Source organism: Myxocyprinus asiaticus, chromosome 49 (genome assembly GCF_019703515.2).
Source record: "Myxocyprinus asiaticus isolate MX2 ecotype Aquarium Trade chromosome 49, UBuf_Myxa_2, whole genome shotgun sequence".
NCBI classification, from domain to species: domain Eukaryota; kingdom Metazoa; phylum Chordata; class Actinopteri; order Cypriniformes; family Catostomidae; genus Myxocyprinus; species Myxocyprinus asiaticus.
In genome coordinates, this window is record NC_059392.1 from 1,474,036 (window position 1) to 1,488,606 (window position 14,571).

Consider the following 14,571-nt stretch of genomic DNA (forward strand, 5'->3'; position numbering starts at 1 on the left):
AAATGAGTGTTTTCTTACATGTAATGCTGTATAAATGACCGTTTTTACGTGTAATACTGTTGAAATTAGTGTTCATAATGTGTAATGTTGTGGAAATGATTCTTACTGGTGTGGAAATGAGTGTTTTCTTACATGTAATGCTGTATAAATTACCGTTTTTACGTGTAATACTGTTGAAATTAGTGTTTTCTTACCTGTGATAATGTATAAATGAAGGTTCATTATGTGTAATGGTGTGGAAATGAGTGTTTTCTTACATGTAATGCTGTATAAATGACCGTTTTTACGTGTAATACTGTTGAAATGAGTGTTTTCTTACCTGTGATGATGTATAAATTAAGGTTCATTATGTGTAATGTTGTGGAAATGATTCTTACTGGTGTGGAGAAGAGAGTTTTCTTACATGTAATGCTGTATAAATGAACGTTTTTACATGTAATACTGTTTAAATTAGTGTTTTCTTACCTGTGATGTTGTATAAATGAGGGTTCATAATGTGTAATGTTGTGGAAATGATTCTAACTGGTGTGGAAATGAGTGTTTTCTTACATGTAATGCTGTATAAATGACCGTTTTTACGTGTAATACTGTTGAAATGAGTGTTTTCTTACCTGTGATGATGTATAAATGAGGGTTCATTATGTGTAATGTTGTGGAAATGATTCTTACTGGTGTGGAAATGATTCTTACTGGTGTGGAGAAGAGAGTTTTCTTACATGTAATGCTGTATATATGACCGTTTTTACATGTTATACTGTTGAAATTAGTGTTCATTATGTGTAATGCCGTGTAAAAGTTTTTACCTCTGTGGTACTGAGTATTTTATTTTTTTATGTAATGCACCGGAAATTAGTGTTTTATATGTGTATTTCAATGGAATGGTTTTACTTACATGTAATGCTGTGGAAAAGAGAGTTTTTCGCATGTAAAGTTGGTATAATGTTGTGGAAATGTGTGTTTCTAACGTGTAATGCAGTAAAAATGTCTTGGTTGTGCTGGTAATGCTGTGGAAATGATTGTTTTTCCTTACATGAGAAAATGAGTATTTCTTACGTGTAATGCTGAGTAAATGTGTTTGAGTTAAAAACACTATTTTCTTACAAATGCTGTGAACAACGAGGGTTATATACGTGTATTTCTTTATAAACGAGTGTATTATACGTGTATTTCTGTGGAGATGAGTGTTTTTCTTACGTGTAATGCTGAGGGAATGTGAGCGCGTCCACAGCGGTCCACGACCCGCTGAAAATCACCACCATCATCATCAGACGCGCGTGAACACATCTCGCCATTTTCCATGAAAACACCGCAAACCAGCAGCGCAGATATCCTCACGGTAATCCAACAGAGCAGAATATCCTAGTCTGGCGCAGTATTATTCGCTCGTTTCGCGTCAGGAGAAAAAAACAACGTAGAATGAAGTGATGTCGGTGGGCGAAAGATGCTACGCGTGATGATGCTGGCGTGCACGCGCGCGCGCGACACCCGCCCAGAGATCTGCGCGCGACCTCATTCATTTCTCAAACGCAATGAAACAGAGAAAAGAGCTGTACACAGTATTGATAAGAAAAGAAACTTGTTATGAGAGAAAATGTACATTTAGGCTTGCGCTTTAAATGTTCTAAATCAAATAATGAACAAAAACGAATTAACAAATGGACTATCGATTGCCCTTTGTGGGCAACCTGTTAATATTTGAGGATATATTTTAGATCAAGCCTTACTTGATCTCTGGCATTCTGGTTTTATGTATAAATCACATAAGTGTTCATTTATATCAAATTAATTTGCATAATTAGTTATTCCTGCCAAATAATAATAATAACTCATTCATTACATAAGCTGTACACGGTGGTGAGAATCAGGGAATTAGTGGAGAACAGGTTCTGCAGAATGTTTTAGGCTTTACTCACTGTGTCTCAGTATACTGGGTTATATTTATATAATTTCCAAAAGACAGACGGATTGTATTGTTATTTATATTAAATAAAATATACCTAAACACATAGGCAAGATGTCCAATAAACCAACATAAACAATGACAAATCATACAAACACCCAAAATGTACTAAAGTTGCTAACAGGACAAAACTTCACACCGCATAACTGGAAATGCCCTTTCATAAATGAATTAGATTAAAACTAATGGTGAAACACGGTACAGTAAAGTCAAAATACTGTATTTTAGTGGCCTCTAGTGGCGAGCTGAGGAACTGCACATGCGCATGTAAAAGTCTATGCTATGCAGAGAATGCTCATTTTAACACAAAAACAAAATGTAATAGATATCTTAAAGAAATAAAACTAGTAAGTCTGGACTGGCTCTCTGAAACTTTAGACACTAATCCGATGAGGAAATCACAGGTTTCATGGTTGTTTACACTCAGTATTTAGACTCACGGCATGACGTGTTTGTAATTAAGATGTAGTTTTCCCGCTTAAAGATTTTCTTGTTTTTTTTCTCTCAGATCTGTAGATGGGGTTATCAAAGCCTTGACAAGTTTGAGATATGCTGGTCCTGTTGTCTAAGGGTGTGTTCACACTTGTAGTTCGGTTCTCTTGGTTCTCTTGGTCCGCACCAAAAAAGAAAATGATACATTTAGTCCTGGTTCGCTTAGCGTTCACACTGGCATTTTTAACACCGAACCTAAAGATACAAAACAAAAGGCATCAGGAGAAAGTCACAACCTGATTGGACAGATTTTATGACGTATATTTTGCAACGGTACTTGCCGAACATCCAAAACAATGCTGGCTGCTAGGCGAAATGCGCTCGTTAGATTTATATATGTATATATGGTGGTATTTTTACCAGCTGAGAACAAACGAAGAGCTAATAAATTGTGTAAAGGAGTCAAAACAGCGCCAGGAATTCCTCCGTTGCACACACAAATGAAGATATGCTGCAAGGACGGCTGACGGCGGTTCCGATGCATGTACCGAACCGTAATGGACAACATACGGTAGCTCCTATGATGAGAAGAACCAGGTATGCTTGAGGTCAGTATTAGGCAAATTACTTCCTGTTATTGGTCCGTTTAGACGTCTTTGGTCTATGTTGCTTTCATATATCAATCGAGCCGCACCAGAGTTCGTTTGGAAGCAGACCGAGATCCACTATTCAGGTGGTCTCGATCCGCTTGTTTGGTGCGCACCAAGGTTCGGATGGCAGCGTTCACACTTGTTCAAATGAACCGCACTAACAGAGCAAACCCAGACAGCGCTCACCCTTTCAGTCATAGTGTTCGTTCAAAGAGGGAGCAGTGCTTTCCAGAGGTAATGACAGAAAAACAGCATCTGGAGTTCAGGGTCATTTCAGACCATTCTGGCGCCCTAGGCGAGATCCCTGTTGCTGCCCCCTTTGGGGCCTCCTATTTGGTGGCTGTGGCTGATATAAGACCACTAGGGGGCGATGACGTTGAATGTTAAGAAGTGTCACATAAGGTTTTTGAATGAAGAATAAATATTTGTATGTTTACTTATTTTTTGTATGCATTTTTGACATTACTACATAAAACAACAGTCAGTCAGTGCTGTATGGACTCCGTTTGAAATGCTGTTGATTACTGCTTGTATTTAAAAACTAATCATACAAAAATTAAATTAGAATATCATTTTTACATAGCTAATTTATTCACTAATAGATCTATAACAACATACGACGAAAGTGCAGAGAGAGACACACAGATAAGAGTGCATTTTCTCATGACAAGGCCCATGTGTTAACATTTATGAACAGTCAATGAATACACTATCTAAACTTTAAAATCTCTAAACAGATATTTAGAACATTATATGGATGAGGGTGCATTTGCTGAAAAATAAAAAGTGTAAAGCTCTTTAAAGCTCTACAGAAAGTGGGCTACTGGAACTCGAGATCATAAAAATAAAGTTAAGGCAGTGTGAAACAAGAAGTGAGATAAAAAAACAAATATAAAAATGACCATGACCATGCACGAACACCCCTTGGCTGCGTTCCGCATAAAAATGTTATGCCCTTCTCTTGCTAACTTCCTTCCAACTCATGGAATCAGTTGTACATCATTGTTTACGTTGCGCGAGTGCCCACTACAGGTGGAACCCGTGCAATGGGTTTAAGTGGAACACCCTAAGCCCTTGTAATTTCAGAGGCTTATGTATAAATCTTGACTGTTAAGAAAAAAAATTACTTTTTATTAGAATTCATTCATAGAAAGGATTAATCAAGTTTAACAAAAACGAAAATAATAACATTACAATGAACATATATAGGCTATGACTGTGTAACACACAGTCAGTTTAAAGGAATAGTTCACCCAAAAATGTGTGTATGACTGCCTTTCTTCAGCAGAACCCAAATTAAGATTTTTAGAAAATAGAGCTCTGTAGGTCCTTATAATGTAAGTATATGGGTGCCAGCACTTTGACGGTCCAAAAGTCATATTTAGGCAGCAGTAAAGTAATCCACATGACTCCAGTCGATCAAGGAATGTCTTCGGAAGCTAATTGAAGAAACAAGTCAATAATTAAAATGTTTTTAACTTTAAATTGGCGCTTCCATCCAGGGCTCTGATGCTGTTTGAAATGGCCGAACTCTCATGTGGCGTTAGTTCTTCTATTGTAAATAAGCGCCGCTTCCGAATTCTCGCGTGAATTCGCAGACACGCTTACATCACACATCACGTTAGCTGCTTAATAGCATTTTAATTATCTTTTTTTTCATGACTGGAGTCATGTGGATTACTTTTATGCTGCCTAAATGTGACTTTTGGACCATCAAAGTGCTGGCACCCGTTCACTTCCATTATAAAGACCTACAGATCTCTATCTTCTTCTAAAAATCTTCATTTGTGTTCTGCTGAAGAAAAACAGTCATACACAACTGGGATGGCATCAGGGTAAGTGAATAATGAGAGGGCGAGTGATGTCACCGTTGTTTCCAAACTGCGCCATCTCTGCCCACACTCATGCCCGCATTCTCCACCACTGTGGCAGGGTGAGCAAGAGACAGCATCCTACAAGACTTCCTCTCCTCAGGAAGTCAACTTCTATCTCCCTGTGTGCACACAGGTGTCCTTGCAGGTCCAGGAGCAGAGCGGCTCTCCGGTACAAGCTAAATGCGACACCGGGGATTGGAGCACGTGTCGCGGTTAACGGGCCAGGATGGCAGGCTGCCATTTCCCTCAAGTGCTGCGGCCTCAGGAAATTTGAGCCACTAATGGAAGCTGCCAGCCCTTGTGCCCCGGACCCAGCAGGGGAGCACGTTGTGACCACTGGACCCCGCTCATTATACCTGGAATTTACCCCATCTTCACTACCTGCCTCCACTTACTTAGCCCCATTTCACCATGAGGCTGCCAGAATCCCCTTTGTTTTTGTCACTTTCCCCCATGAACCCTTTAATTCCCCATTTTGGACATTTTATGTTTATTATTTCCAATAAACGCCTCTCCGAGGCCTGTCGCCACTCCCACTGTATCGGTCTCTTGATCACCCCTCCACAATACATTAATATGGTACTATACGCATGTTATTTATTATAGTCCAGGCTTAAAATGCAACACTCAATTTTGTGCAATATGTAACGTGGGTCTCTGCTCCGTCTCTATCTCCATCAAGGGGTCCTTAGCCAGAAAAAGGTTAAAGATACCTGTACTGAACTATAGCAGTGACTTCTGCCATTACAGTGGCAACTCCATCTGTGAGTTTTTTTAAAATGTCATATTACTTAGGCAAAGACTTTCGATGATACCTTTTCATATGAACATTTCGATTACTAATACAGGTGAAACTCTTCCCACATGGAGGGCAGTGGTACGGCTTCTCTCCAGTATGGATCCTCTCATGTCTTTTCAGGGATCCTGACATAGTGAATCTCTTGTCACAGTGTGAACACTTATAAGGTTTTTCTCCAGTGTGAATTCTCTCATGTGTTTTCTGGGTAACCAAGAGAGTGAATCTCTTGTCACAGTGTGAACACTTGTAAGGTTTTTCTCCGGTGTGAATTCTTTGGTGCTGTTTCAATAGGCCACTTGTACTAAAAGTCTTTGCACACTCAAAGCACACATAATTTTTCACACCGCTGTGCATATTCTGGTGCTTTTTACAATCGTTTAGATGTGCAAAACGTTTTCCACATTGATCACATGTGTAAGGCTTCTCTCCAGTGTGAACCCTCATGTGACACTTAAAGTTTCCTTTATCATTGAAACTCTTTCCACACTGATCACATGTGTACGGCTTCTCTCCAGTGTGGATTCTCACGTGCCTTGTAAGGGATTCTTTTCGTATGAAACCCTTTCCACACAGATTACATGTGTACGGTTTCTCTCCAGTGTGGATTTTCATGTGATTCTGAAGTCTCGCTTTTCGTATGAAACTCTTTCCACACTGATCACATGTGTGCAGCTTCTCTCCAGTGTGAACTGTCTTGTGATTTTCTTTACGTGTGAAACTCTTTTCATACACAGAGTATGAAGATTTTTCAGCTTCTCTTTGGTTGTCTTCAGTGTCTGAGTGATGATGATGATTCTCCTCCAATTTATTGACTTCCATCAGGTCTAAAATGAACATAATCATGTGCTGTTTAATAAACAAGTGTAAAATAGCAACACAAAAGTTTTCCAGAAACCAGAAATCAAGAACTAGCTAAACTAAAAAAGACATGACTTGACTAGACTAAGACTTTAGTAATAAAGGTCCAATTCATTTCTCTGAACAGTTCTTTCGAATGATGTAATTCTAACATCCTGACACGCTCAAACGCATTCAAATAAAGCCGCATGTAAGCACATATTGTGGATTATTACTTTTTATCCAGTTAAGTTATAATAATTAGAGTGTTTACTGTCATCAGTGTTTCATTCAGAGATTCAGCATGTTGATGTAAAGATTAACTATATAAATGACACCCCGCAAATTTAAACTTTTATTATAAAATGTGTTATATTCCAATATTTCTTCAAAGGATGGCCCCATATGCATCCACAGAGGTCTGGGCTAAACTCTGAATATCTACTGACCCTAGAACCGCCCCTGGTGACAACATCAGCAATTTCAATCAGTTCCTCGCACAAAGCTATCGTTTGACTTTAGAATACAAGGAATGAGTCATATGACTATTTACTGCCCCAGTTATTCACTTTCAATGGGGTTAAGGTCAGGACTCTGTGGTGGCCAATTCATGTGTGAAAATGATTCCTCATGCTCCCTGAACCACTCTTTCACAATTTGAGCCCGCTGAATCTTGGCATTGTTGTCCTGGAATATGCCCGTGCCGTCAGGGAAGAAAAAAATCCATTGATGGGATAACCTGGTCATTCAGTACATTCAGGTAGTCAGCTGACTTAATTTTATTGCCGCATAACGTTGCTGAGCCTCAGCCTGACCAATTGAAGCAACCCCAGATCATAACACTGCCTCCAGAGGCTTGTACAGTGGGCACTATACATGACGGGTGCATCATGTGCTTCCCTTCTTATGGTGTGTTCAGACCAGAGGCGTCGAGAATGTCAAATCGACCGGAAGTCATTCATTTTCTATGGCAGCCATCGTCTCTCAGCGGCGAGTCCATGGCCGGCGCGTCTTGGGCGTTGTGGCCGTCAGAGGAAAGTTCAAGTGTGGGCAACATTATGGTAATGAGCTGTGACGCAACTAATTATTGCCGTGGCGGGTTTTCCCGTAATATACGATCTGTCCCTGTTTGCTTACAGGGATATAAATAAAAAAATTAAAAACGATGCATGGACAAAGGTGTCTGAAATTGTTGGTGTGCCAGGTGAGTTGATGAAGTGGATATTATAGTTTATATAATATTATATATAATATATTGCATGCTAATTTTGGCGCCATAGCATGCAAAACCGTGCTGCCTGATCAACTGGTAACACATTTATACCATCAGCGTTTGTCTTATTATATTTAATTACTTTCTGTCATCGATCGATTTCTTACTTTCACATTTAAAAGATTTCATGAGGATATACACTACTTGTGATAGGTCAGCAAAAAGATAGCGGTCGACTTGTCTGGATGTTTTGCGGCCCCTTTAAATATAGTTTGCAAAGCCAAGCATTCCGAACGAACGTTGCCCGCCTACTTCAACTACGTCAGAGCGTCCACGAATCTTCGATAGCATCGTTGGCATGGCAGCCAGAGCGAATTTTGACGCTCTCGCCTCCTCTGGTCCGAACGCACGGTTACCCTGACGCGCCCATCGCTTTGGAATAGGGTAAATCTGGACTCATCAGACCACATGACCTTTCTCCATCGCTCAACAGTCCAATCTTTATGCTCCCTAGCAAACTGAAGTCATTTTTTTTCTGATTAGTCTCACTAATGTGGCTTTCTTGCGGCCACACAGATGTTTAGTCCCAATCCTGTCAGTTCTCGTCGCATTGCGCGTGTGGAAACGCTCTTACTTTCACTATTAAACATAGCCGTGAGTTCTACTGTCGATGTTTTACGATGTGACTTCACCAAGCATTATAGTGATCTACGATCACGATCATTCAAGATTTTTTTCAAAATTACAAATTAGGTGCATTATACCTCGAGTTGGGATAGGTTCTTACCATGTGCATTCAATGACAGAGCCCACAATGCATTGTAGTGTGATGTTTTTTGGCCTTTTGCTTCGTCTGCATCTTTTTCAAATTACCTACTGCAGGAATGCGCTCGTTTTAGAACAGTGTTTTCCAAACCTGACCTGGAAGCCCTAAATGTTATGGTGTATTAACTCCAACGTTTGTAATGAGCCACTTTGTTTATCGTTTTTATTCAATTTTGGTTGGTAAATATTTGGTTGTCTTCAGAAACTATTAGAATAGTAAATGCTGTTTTATACTTGAATGGAGTACATTTAAGGGATAATGCAGTTGGTCTAGAACCGCCACTGGGGAACTGACCTGAGTCTGAGTCTCCACCATATTTAACTATGGCTCTTTCTTAAAGTCGGCATGAAACGGAAGTTGCAAACGACTTCTGTACTGTGATGTATTTCTGAGTTAAACAGCTTATCGAACAAGAAAAAATGTAGGGCGGGGATTTGAGTCTGAGTTTATCCATTGGTTGTTGATTGGATTGTGAAAATATGGGCGTTACATAGTGGAACTGAGGAACAGATCTGAATGCGAGTTTGTAGTGGACACACCTCAACAACCGTGCTGCTCCGCAGAGAAATTGAGTGAAATTGAGCGGTGATCTCAACACATTTATCAAACTGACAACATATACGGTCTATACTTGCTTAGCCGTTGAAAGACAAGTGAGTAAAAGATAACTATATTTTAACGTTTTGAATCATAAAAAGAATATTCAAAAATATAATAAACTCCAGAGGCATCCGAAGCGTTGTATTCATTAGTGATCACCTCAGCTTCAGCCGTGAAATGTCTCGAACAAAACCTCGAATTCACCATTATTCCTCCTCATTTGAAGCATAAATTCAAGCCAGCTGACCCGTAACCAAGTAAGTTTGGGTTAAGGAATGATAGCTTTGAAGGAAAACAGATGAAAATACACCTTGCCATCTTCACCAACATGCGACTGACGCTTCGTTCAACTCTACGCAAGGGGCGGGGTTTAAGCGGACTAAATGATTGGAGAAGTCCTGCATACCTCACCAGAGAAATTAGATAGGGTGAATCTTCATTTCATGCCTACTTTAATGCTTTTTCCTAGAGAGAGAGATAGATAGATAGAGACACAGACAGACAGAGAGACACACAAAAAGAGAGACAGAGGCAGAAAGAGAGAGACAGAGAAACAGACAGAGACACACAGATAGAGAGACAGACAGAAAGACACAGACAGAGATAGAGAGACTGAGAGAGACACAGACAAACAGACAGACAGAGACACACAGAAAGAGAGACAGACTGAGAGAGAGACACAGACAGACAGACAGACACACAGAAAGATAGACACAGAGAGAGAGACAGAGACAGACAGACAGACATAGACACACAGAAAGAGACAGAGATAGAGAGAGACAGAGAGACACAGACAGACAGAGACACACAGAAAGATAGACAGAGAGACACACAGAGAGAGAGAGAGACAAAGAGACAGACAGACAGAGACAGAGACTGACAGACAGAGAGACAGACACAGAAAGAGAGACACAGACAGACAGACAGACAGACAGACACACACACACACACACAGAGTGACAGAGAGAGAGAGACTGACAGAGACAGACTGACAAATAGACACAGAGAGAGATAGAGAGAGACTGAGACACTGACAGAGAGAGAGAGAGACACTGACAGAGAGAGAGAGAGAGACACTGACAGACAGAGAGAGAGACACTGACAGAGAGAGAGAGAGAGCGAGAGAGAGAGAGAGAGAGACAGAGAGACACTGACAGAGAGAGAGAGAGAGACAGAGAGAGACACTGACAGAGAGTGTGAGAGAGAGAGAGAGAGAGAGAGAGAGAGAGAGAGAGAGAGAGACATTACCTGTGTCTGTCTCGACTCTCAGCTTTGATCTTATCGGCGTCTAATATTGATCTGCAGTAATGATGAAACAAACTGTATTTGATGAGTGACGCAGTTTCCGGTCAGTAAAACAGTACGTTCTGTACGCATGCGAGTAGTGTGAAGAGATTCCGGACATGCGTCTTCTTCTTCTTCTTCTTCTATTTAAAGGAGGATCGAAACTACCGCCACCTACTGTAATTATGGAGAAACACTAAACCTCCTCTACTCAGCGTCTATCAGAGATAATAAAGCTTCAGCACTGCCTGTTCAACTCTTCAATCACAGTCCAGAGGGATGGAGGAGAAATACAAAATAATGAAAGAAAGGAAGAAAAAGAAAGATAACATTTCAATGTATAACTCTTCTACAACTGCATGTTACCACTTTTTACACCCTACATGGATCAGGAGAATTTCACAAGTGTTCAGGAAAGTGCTGTGATGGAGTTTGGTCCGTTTTGGGATGAAAATAAATCAATAGAAAAGGCTGTTAACTGGGGTGCTATAAACACTTTTGTAGCCTAGTATATTATTCTCATAACTACCCATAAAATACTGTTTAAAGATGCCCTTTATTGTCTTTATACATTACAAACTCTCACTCAACACAGCTGACAAATATCTGATTTATTCTTTTATATTTCCAGCTCGTCTGCCGATTCCTGTCACCATCGAAGACTCTTCTCAATGACTTTCTTCTGCAGAACACAAATGAAGATTTTTAGAGGAATATCTCAGCTCTGTAGGTCCATATAATGCAAGTGAATGGTGACCAGAACTTTGAAGCCCCAAAAAGCACATAAAGGAAACAAAAGCAATCCATAAGACTCTTCTGAAGTGATATGATAGGTGTGGATGAGAAACAGACAATATTTAAGTCCTTTTTTTTACTGTAAATCTTGACATCAGCTGTCTTCTTGGCAATCATGATTTCAAGCTCGATATTATTTCCTAGCGCCATCTATCGCTCTGCGAACTCTACTCATAAGTGTAGTTGAGCTTGAAATAATGATCGGTCCTGTAGAATGCAATTACAAGATGTGCAGTGAAAAAAAAAAAAAAAAAAAAAAAAAGAGTTAGATTTTGGACAGTTCTCACCCAAAACAGATTAGATCACTCCAGAAGACATGGATTAAACCATGGATTACTTTTATGCTGCCTTTATGTGATCTTTGGAGCTTCAAATTTCTGGTCACCATTGACTTGCATTATATGGACCTACAGAGCAGAAATGTTCTTCTAAAAATCTTCATTTGTGTTCTGCAGAAGAAAGAAAGTCAGAGACATCTGGGATGTCATGAGGTGAACTATCCCCTTATCTTTTTTGAGGTTTTAAATGGATGATTTTTAATCATTTAATTTAAAAAAAAATTAATAAGTTAATGTTATGACGTGAAAATGAGTATCTGAAACTCTGTCCCACCAGTACTGCTTAAAAAAAATCTGGGATTTGGTCAAAAGAGGGTCTTCAAAGGTTCTACATCCCAGTATTGAATATTTCTTCATTTTTGCTTTTGACTAAAGTAGAAGACATCCTAAGCTTTCTTTAAAGGTATACAGTTAAGTTATGTGTCGTTTGGATCATAATTCAAAGTGTCAAGAAAAGTACAATTTAAAAGAGTGTCCCACTTTGCGCATATTCACCCTAGTATAGCAAAAACTAAAATGAATTCAAGATCATTTTAATTTTATTTTAGTTAGTTTTCATTAACGATAATAACACTAGGTTAAACTAGTCCAAACTGCAATATTTATTATAGAGAAAAGAAAAAGCATTAAACACTGTTTGTCCACTAGAGGGCAGAAATGATCAGACTTCAACACTATTCACTTTGCTTGTATGGAAAGGATGCATTAAAAAGTGAATGGTGACTAACATTATGCATTGCATTTCCTTTTGTGTTCCACAAAAGACAGAAGGTTTGGAAAAACGGGGAGAAAATGACAATTTTCATGTTTGGGTGAAATCTCCAAGATAACAAAAGTTAAATTAAAATATGGCTAAAAGCATCGACACTTCTTAAACACTTCCAGTTGAACTTGCGATTATTTCTGCAATAAAAGTGTCATAAAAGTCATAGTTATTTCGTAGAATCGAGCACTCCACATTACAGAGTCTGTCTGTAATACAGACACAGATTTTAGACAGCTTGTGTTTATATTGGTACAGTTGTCATGTACGATTAACTGTTATGAACCTCCATTCGCAGTCACACCTTTATCTTCATCTCCATCTGTAAGAAAACACAAAGAACTAGTTAATAAGAGAAAAAAAATGATCAGTTTAATATGTGATCGATAATTTAATAGACATTATCATATTAATATACACTGGGAAAAAATGGAGTGGTGTTTACTTTAAATAAAACACGGGGAAGCCATCCACAGGGAAGCTTAATGCATGCTGTATAGTCTATTAGACATAGTCTTGCATTACAAGTGATAGAAACAAGATTCAGAGCTTCGCAAAGAGATCTCAACACTTGGTGCACAAAACACAATGATGGTAGCAATCCACAGATGTTTTCTGATCATGAACGGGTCATTTTGTTGAGTATAAAATAAACGTAAGACTGCACAAAACAAGAAGTTACCAAATGTAACAACAAAATCATCAATAAAAACAATGTAAAATCAACTTGGAAACAATGAAACCATGCAAGCTCATTAATTACTCATGCCCGGTGCATGCTGGGAACAACCAGGTTAAGTAAAATGTACTTTTTTAACCGTGAAATGTACTAAAGTAGGCAAATAAATTAGACATGGTTTTCTGCTTTAGGATTGATACATGATGATGCATTGTAAAGCTAACAATCACAAATAATATTTCAGTCAGGACCACTTTTGTGAAATACTTGAATGAACTCTTAAATGACATAAAGTGTTTGTAAACTTCTGACTGTGTTAGTATTTGGTAGCATTGCCTTTAACTGGTTTAACTTGGGCCAAATGTTTTAGGTAGCCTTCCACAAGCTTCTCACAATAAGTTGCAGGAATTTTGTCCCATTCCTCCAGACAGAACTGGTGTAACTGAGTCAGGTTTGTAGGCCTCCTTGCTCGCACACGCTTTTTCAGTTCTGCCAACAAATCTTCTGTCAGGGCTTTGTGATGGCCAATCCAATACCTTGACTTTGTTGTCCTTAAGACATTTTGCCACAACTTTTGGTATGCTTGGGGTCATTGACCATTTGGAAGACCCATTTGCGACCGAACTTTAACTTCCTGTCTGATGTCTTGAGATGTTGCTTCAATATATCCACATAATATTCCTTCCTCATGATGCCATCTATTTTGTGAAGTGCACCAGTCCCTCCTGCAGCAAAGCACCCCCACAACATAATGCTGCCACCCCCATGCTTCACGGTTGGGATGGTGTTCTTCGGCTTGCAAGCCTCACCCTTTTTCCTCCAAACATAACGATGGTCATTATGGCCAAACAGTTCAATTTTTGTTTCATCAGACCAGAGGAAATTTCTCCACAAAGTAAGATCTTTGTCCCTATGTGTACTTGCAAACTGCAGTCTGGCTTTTTTATGGCAGTTTTAGAGCAGTGGCTTCTTCCTTGCTGAGCAGCCTTTCAGTTTATGTCGATATAGGACTTGTTTTACTGTGGATATAGATACTTATCTACCTGTTTCCTCGAGCATCTTCACAAGGTCCTTTGTTGTTGTTCTGGGACTGATTTGCACTTTTCGCACCAAACTACGTTCATCTCTAGGAGACAGAATGCATCTCCTTCCTGAGTGGTATTATGGCTGCGTGGTCCCATGGTGTTTACACTTGCGTGCTATTGTTTCTACAGATGAACATGGTAACTTCAGGCGTTTGGAAATTGCTCCCAAGGATGAACCAGACTTGTGGAGGTCCACAATTTGTTTTCTGAGATCTTGGCTTAAGGTAGGCCTTAAAATACATCCACAGGTACACCTCCAATTCAGTACACCTCCTATCAGAAGCTAATTGGCTAATTGCCTAAAGGCTTGACATCATTTTCTGGAATTTTCCAAGCTGCTTAAAGGCACAGTTAACTTAGTGTATGTAAACTTCTGACCCACTGGAATTGTGATATAGTCAATTAAAAGTGAAACAATCAGTCTGTAATCAATTGT

The 14,571-nt window shown here is 39.3% G+C and overlaps 1 protein-coding gene across 16 annotated transcripts in view; it reads right to left on the bottom strand.

Annotated features, from left to right (window-relative positions):
• LOC127438042 (voltage-dependent calcium channel subunit alpha-2/delta-2-like) overlaps positions 1-14,571 on the bottom strand; it is an 89,290-nt gene that overhangs the window by 35,495 nt on the left and 39,224 nt on the right. For 11 of the 16 annotated variants that reach the window (XM_051693325.1, XM_051693316.1, XM_051693319.1 and 8 more), the window contains 2 exons: positions 12,658-12,693; positions 5,732-6,539 (listed from right to left, as the gene is read on the bottom strand). The exons of 1 other annotated variant lie outside the window; for it this stretch is intronic. In XM_051693325.1, coding sequence (XP_051549285.1) covers positions 5,732-6,534 — 803 coding nt within the window. In that variant the 5' untranslated portion in view covers positions 6,535-6,539; positions 12,658-12,693. Of the gene's footprint in view, positions 1-1,194; positions 1,465-5,731; positions 6,540-10,439; positions 11,600-12,657; positions 12,694-14,571 lie in introns of those variants that run through there. 4 more of the 16 variants (XM_051693328.1, XM_051693330.1, XM_051693329.1 and 1 more) reach the window with 3 other exon arrangements.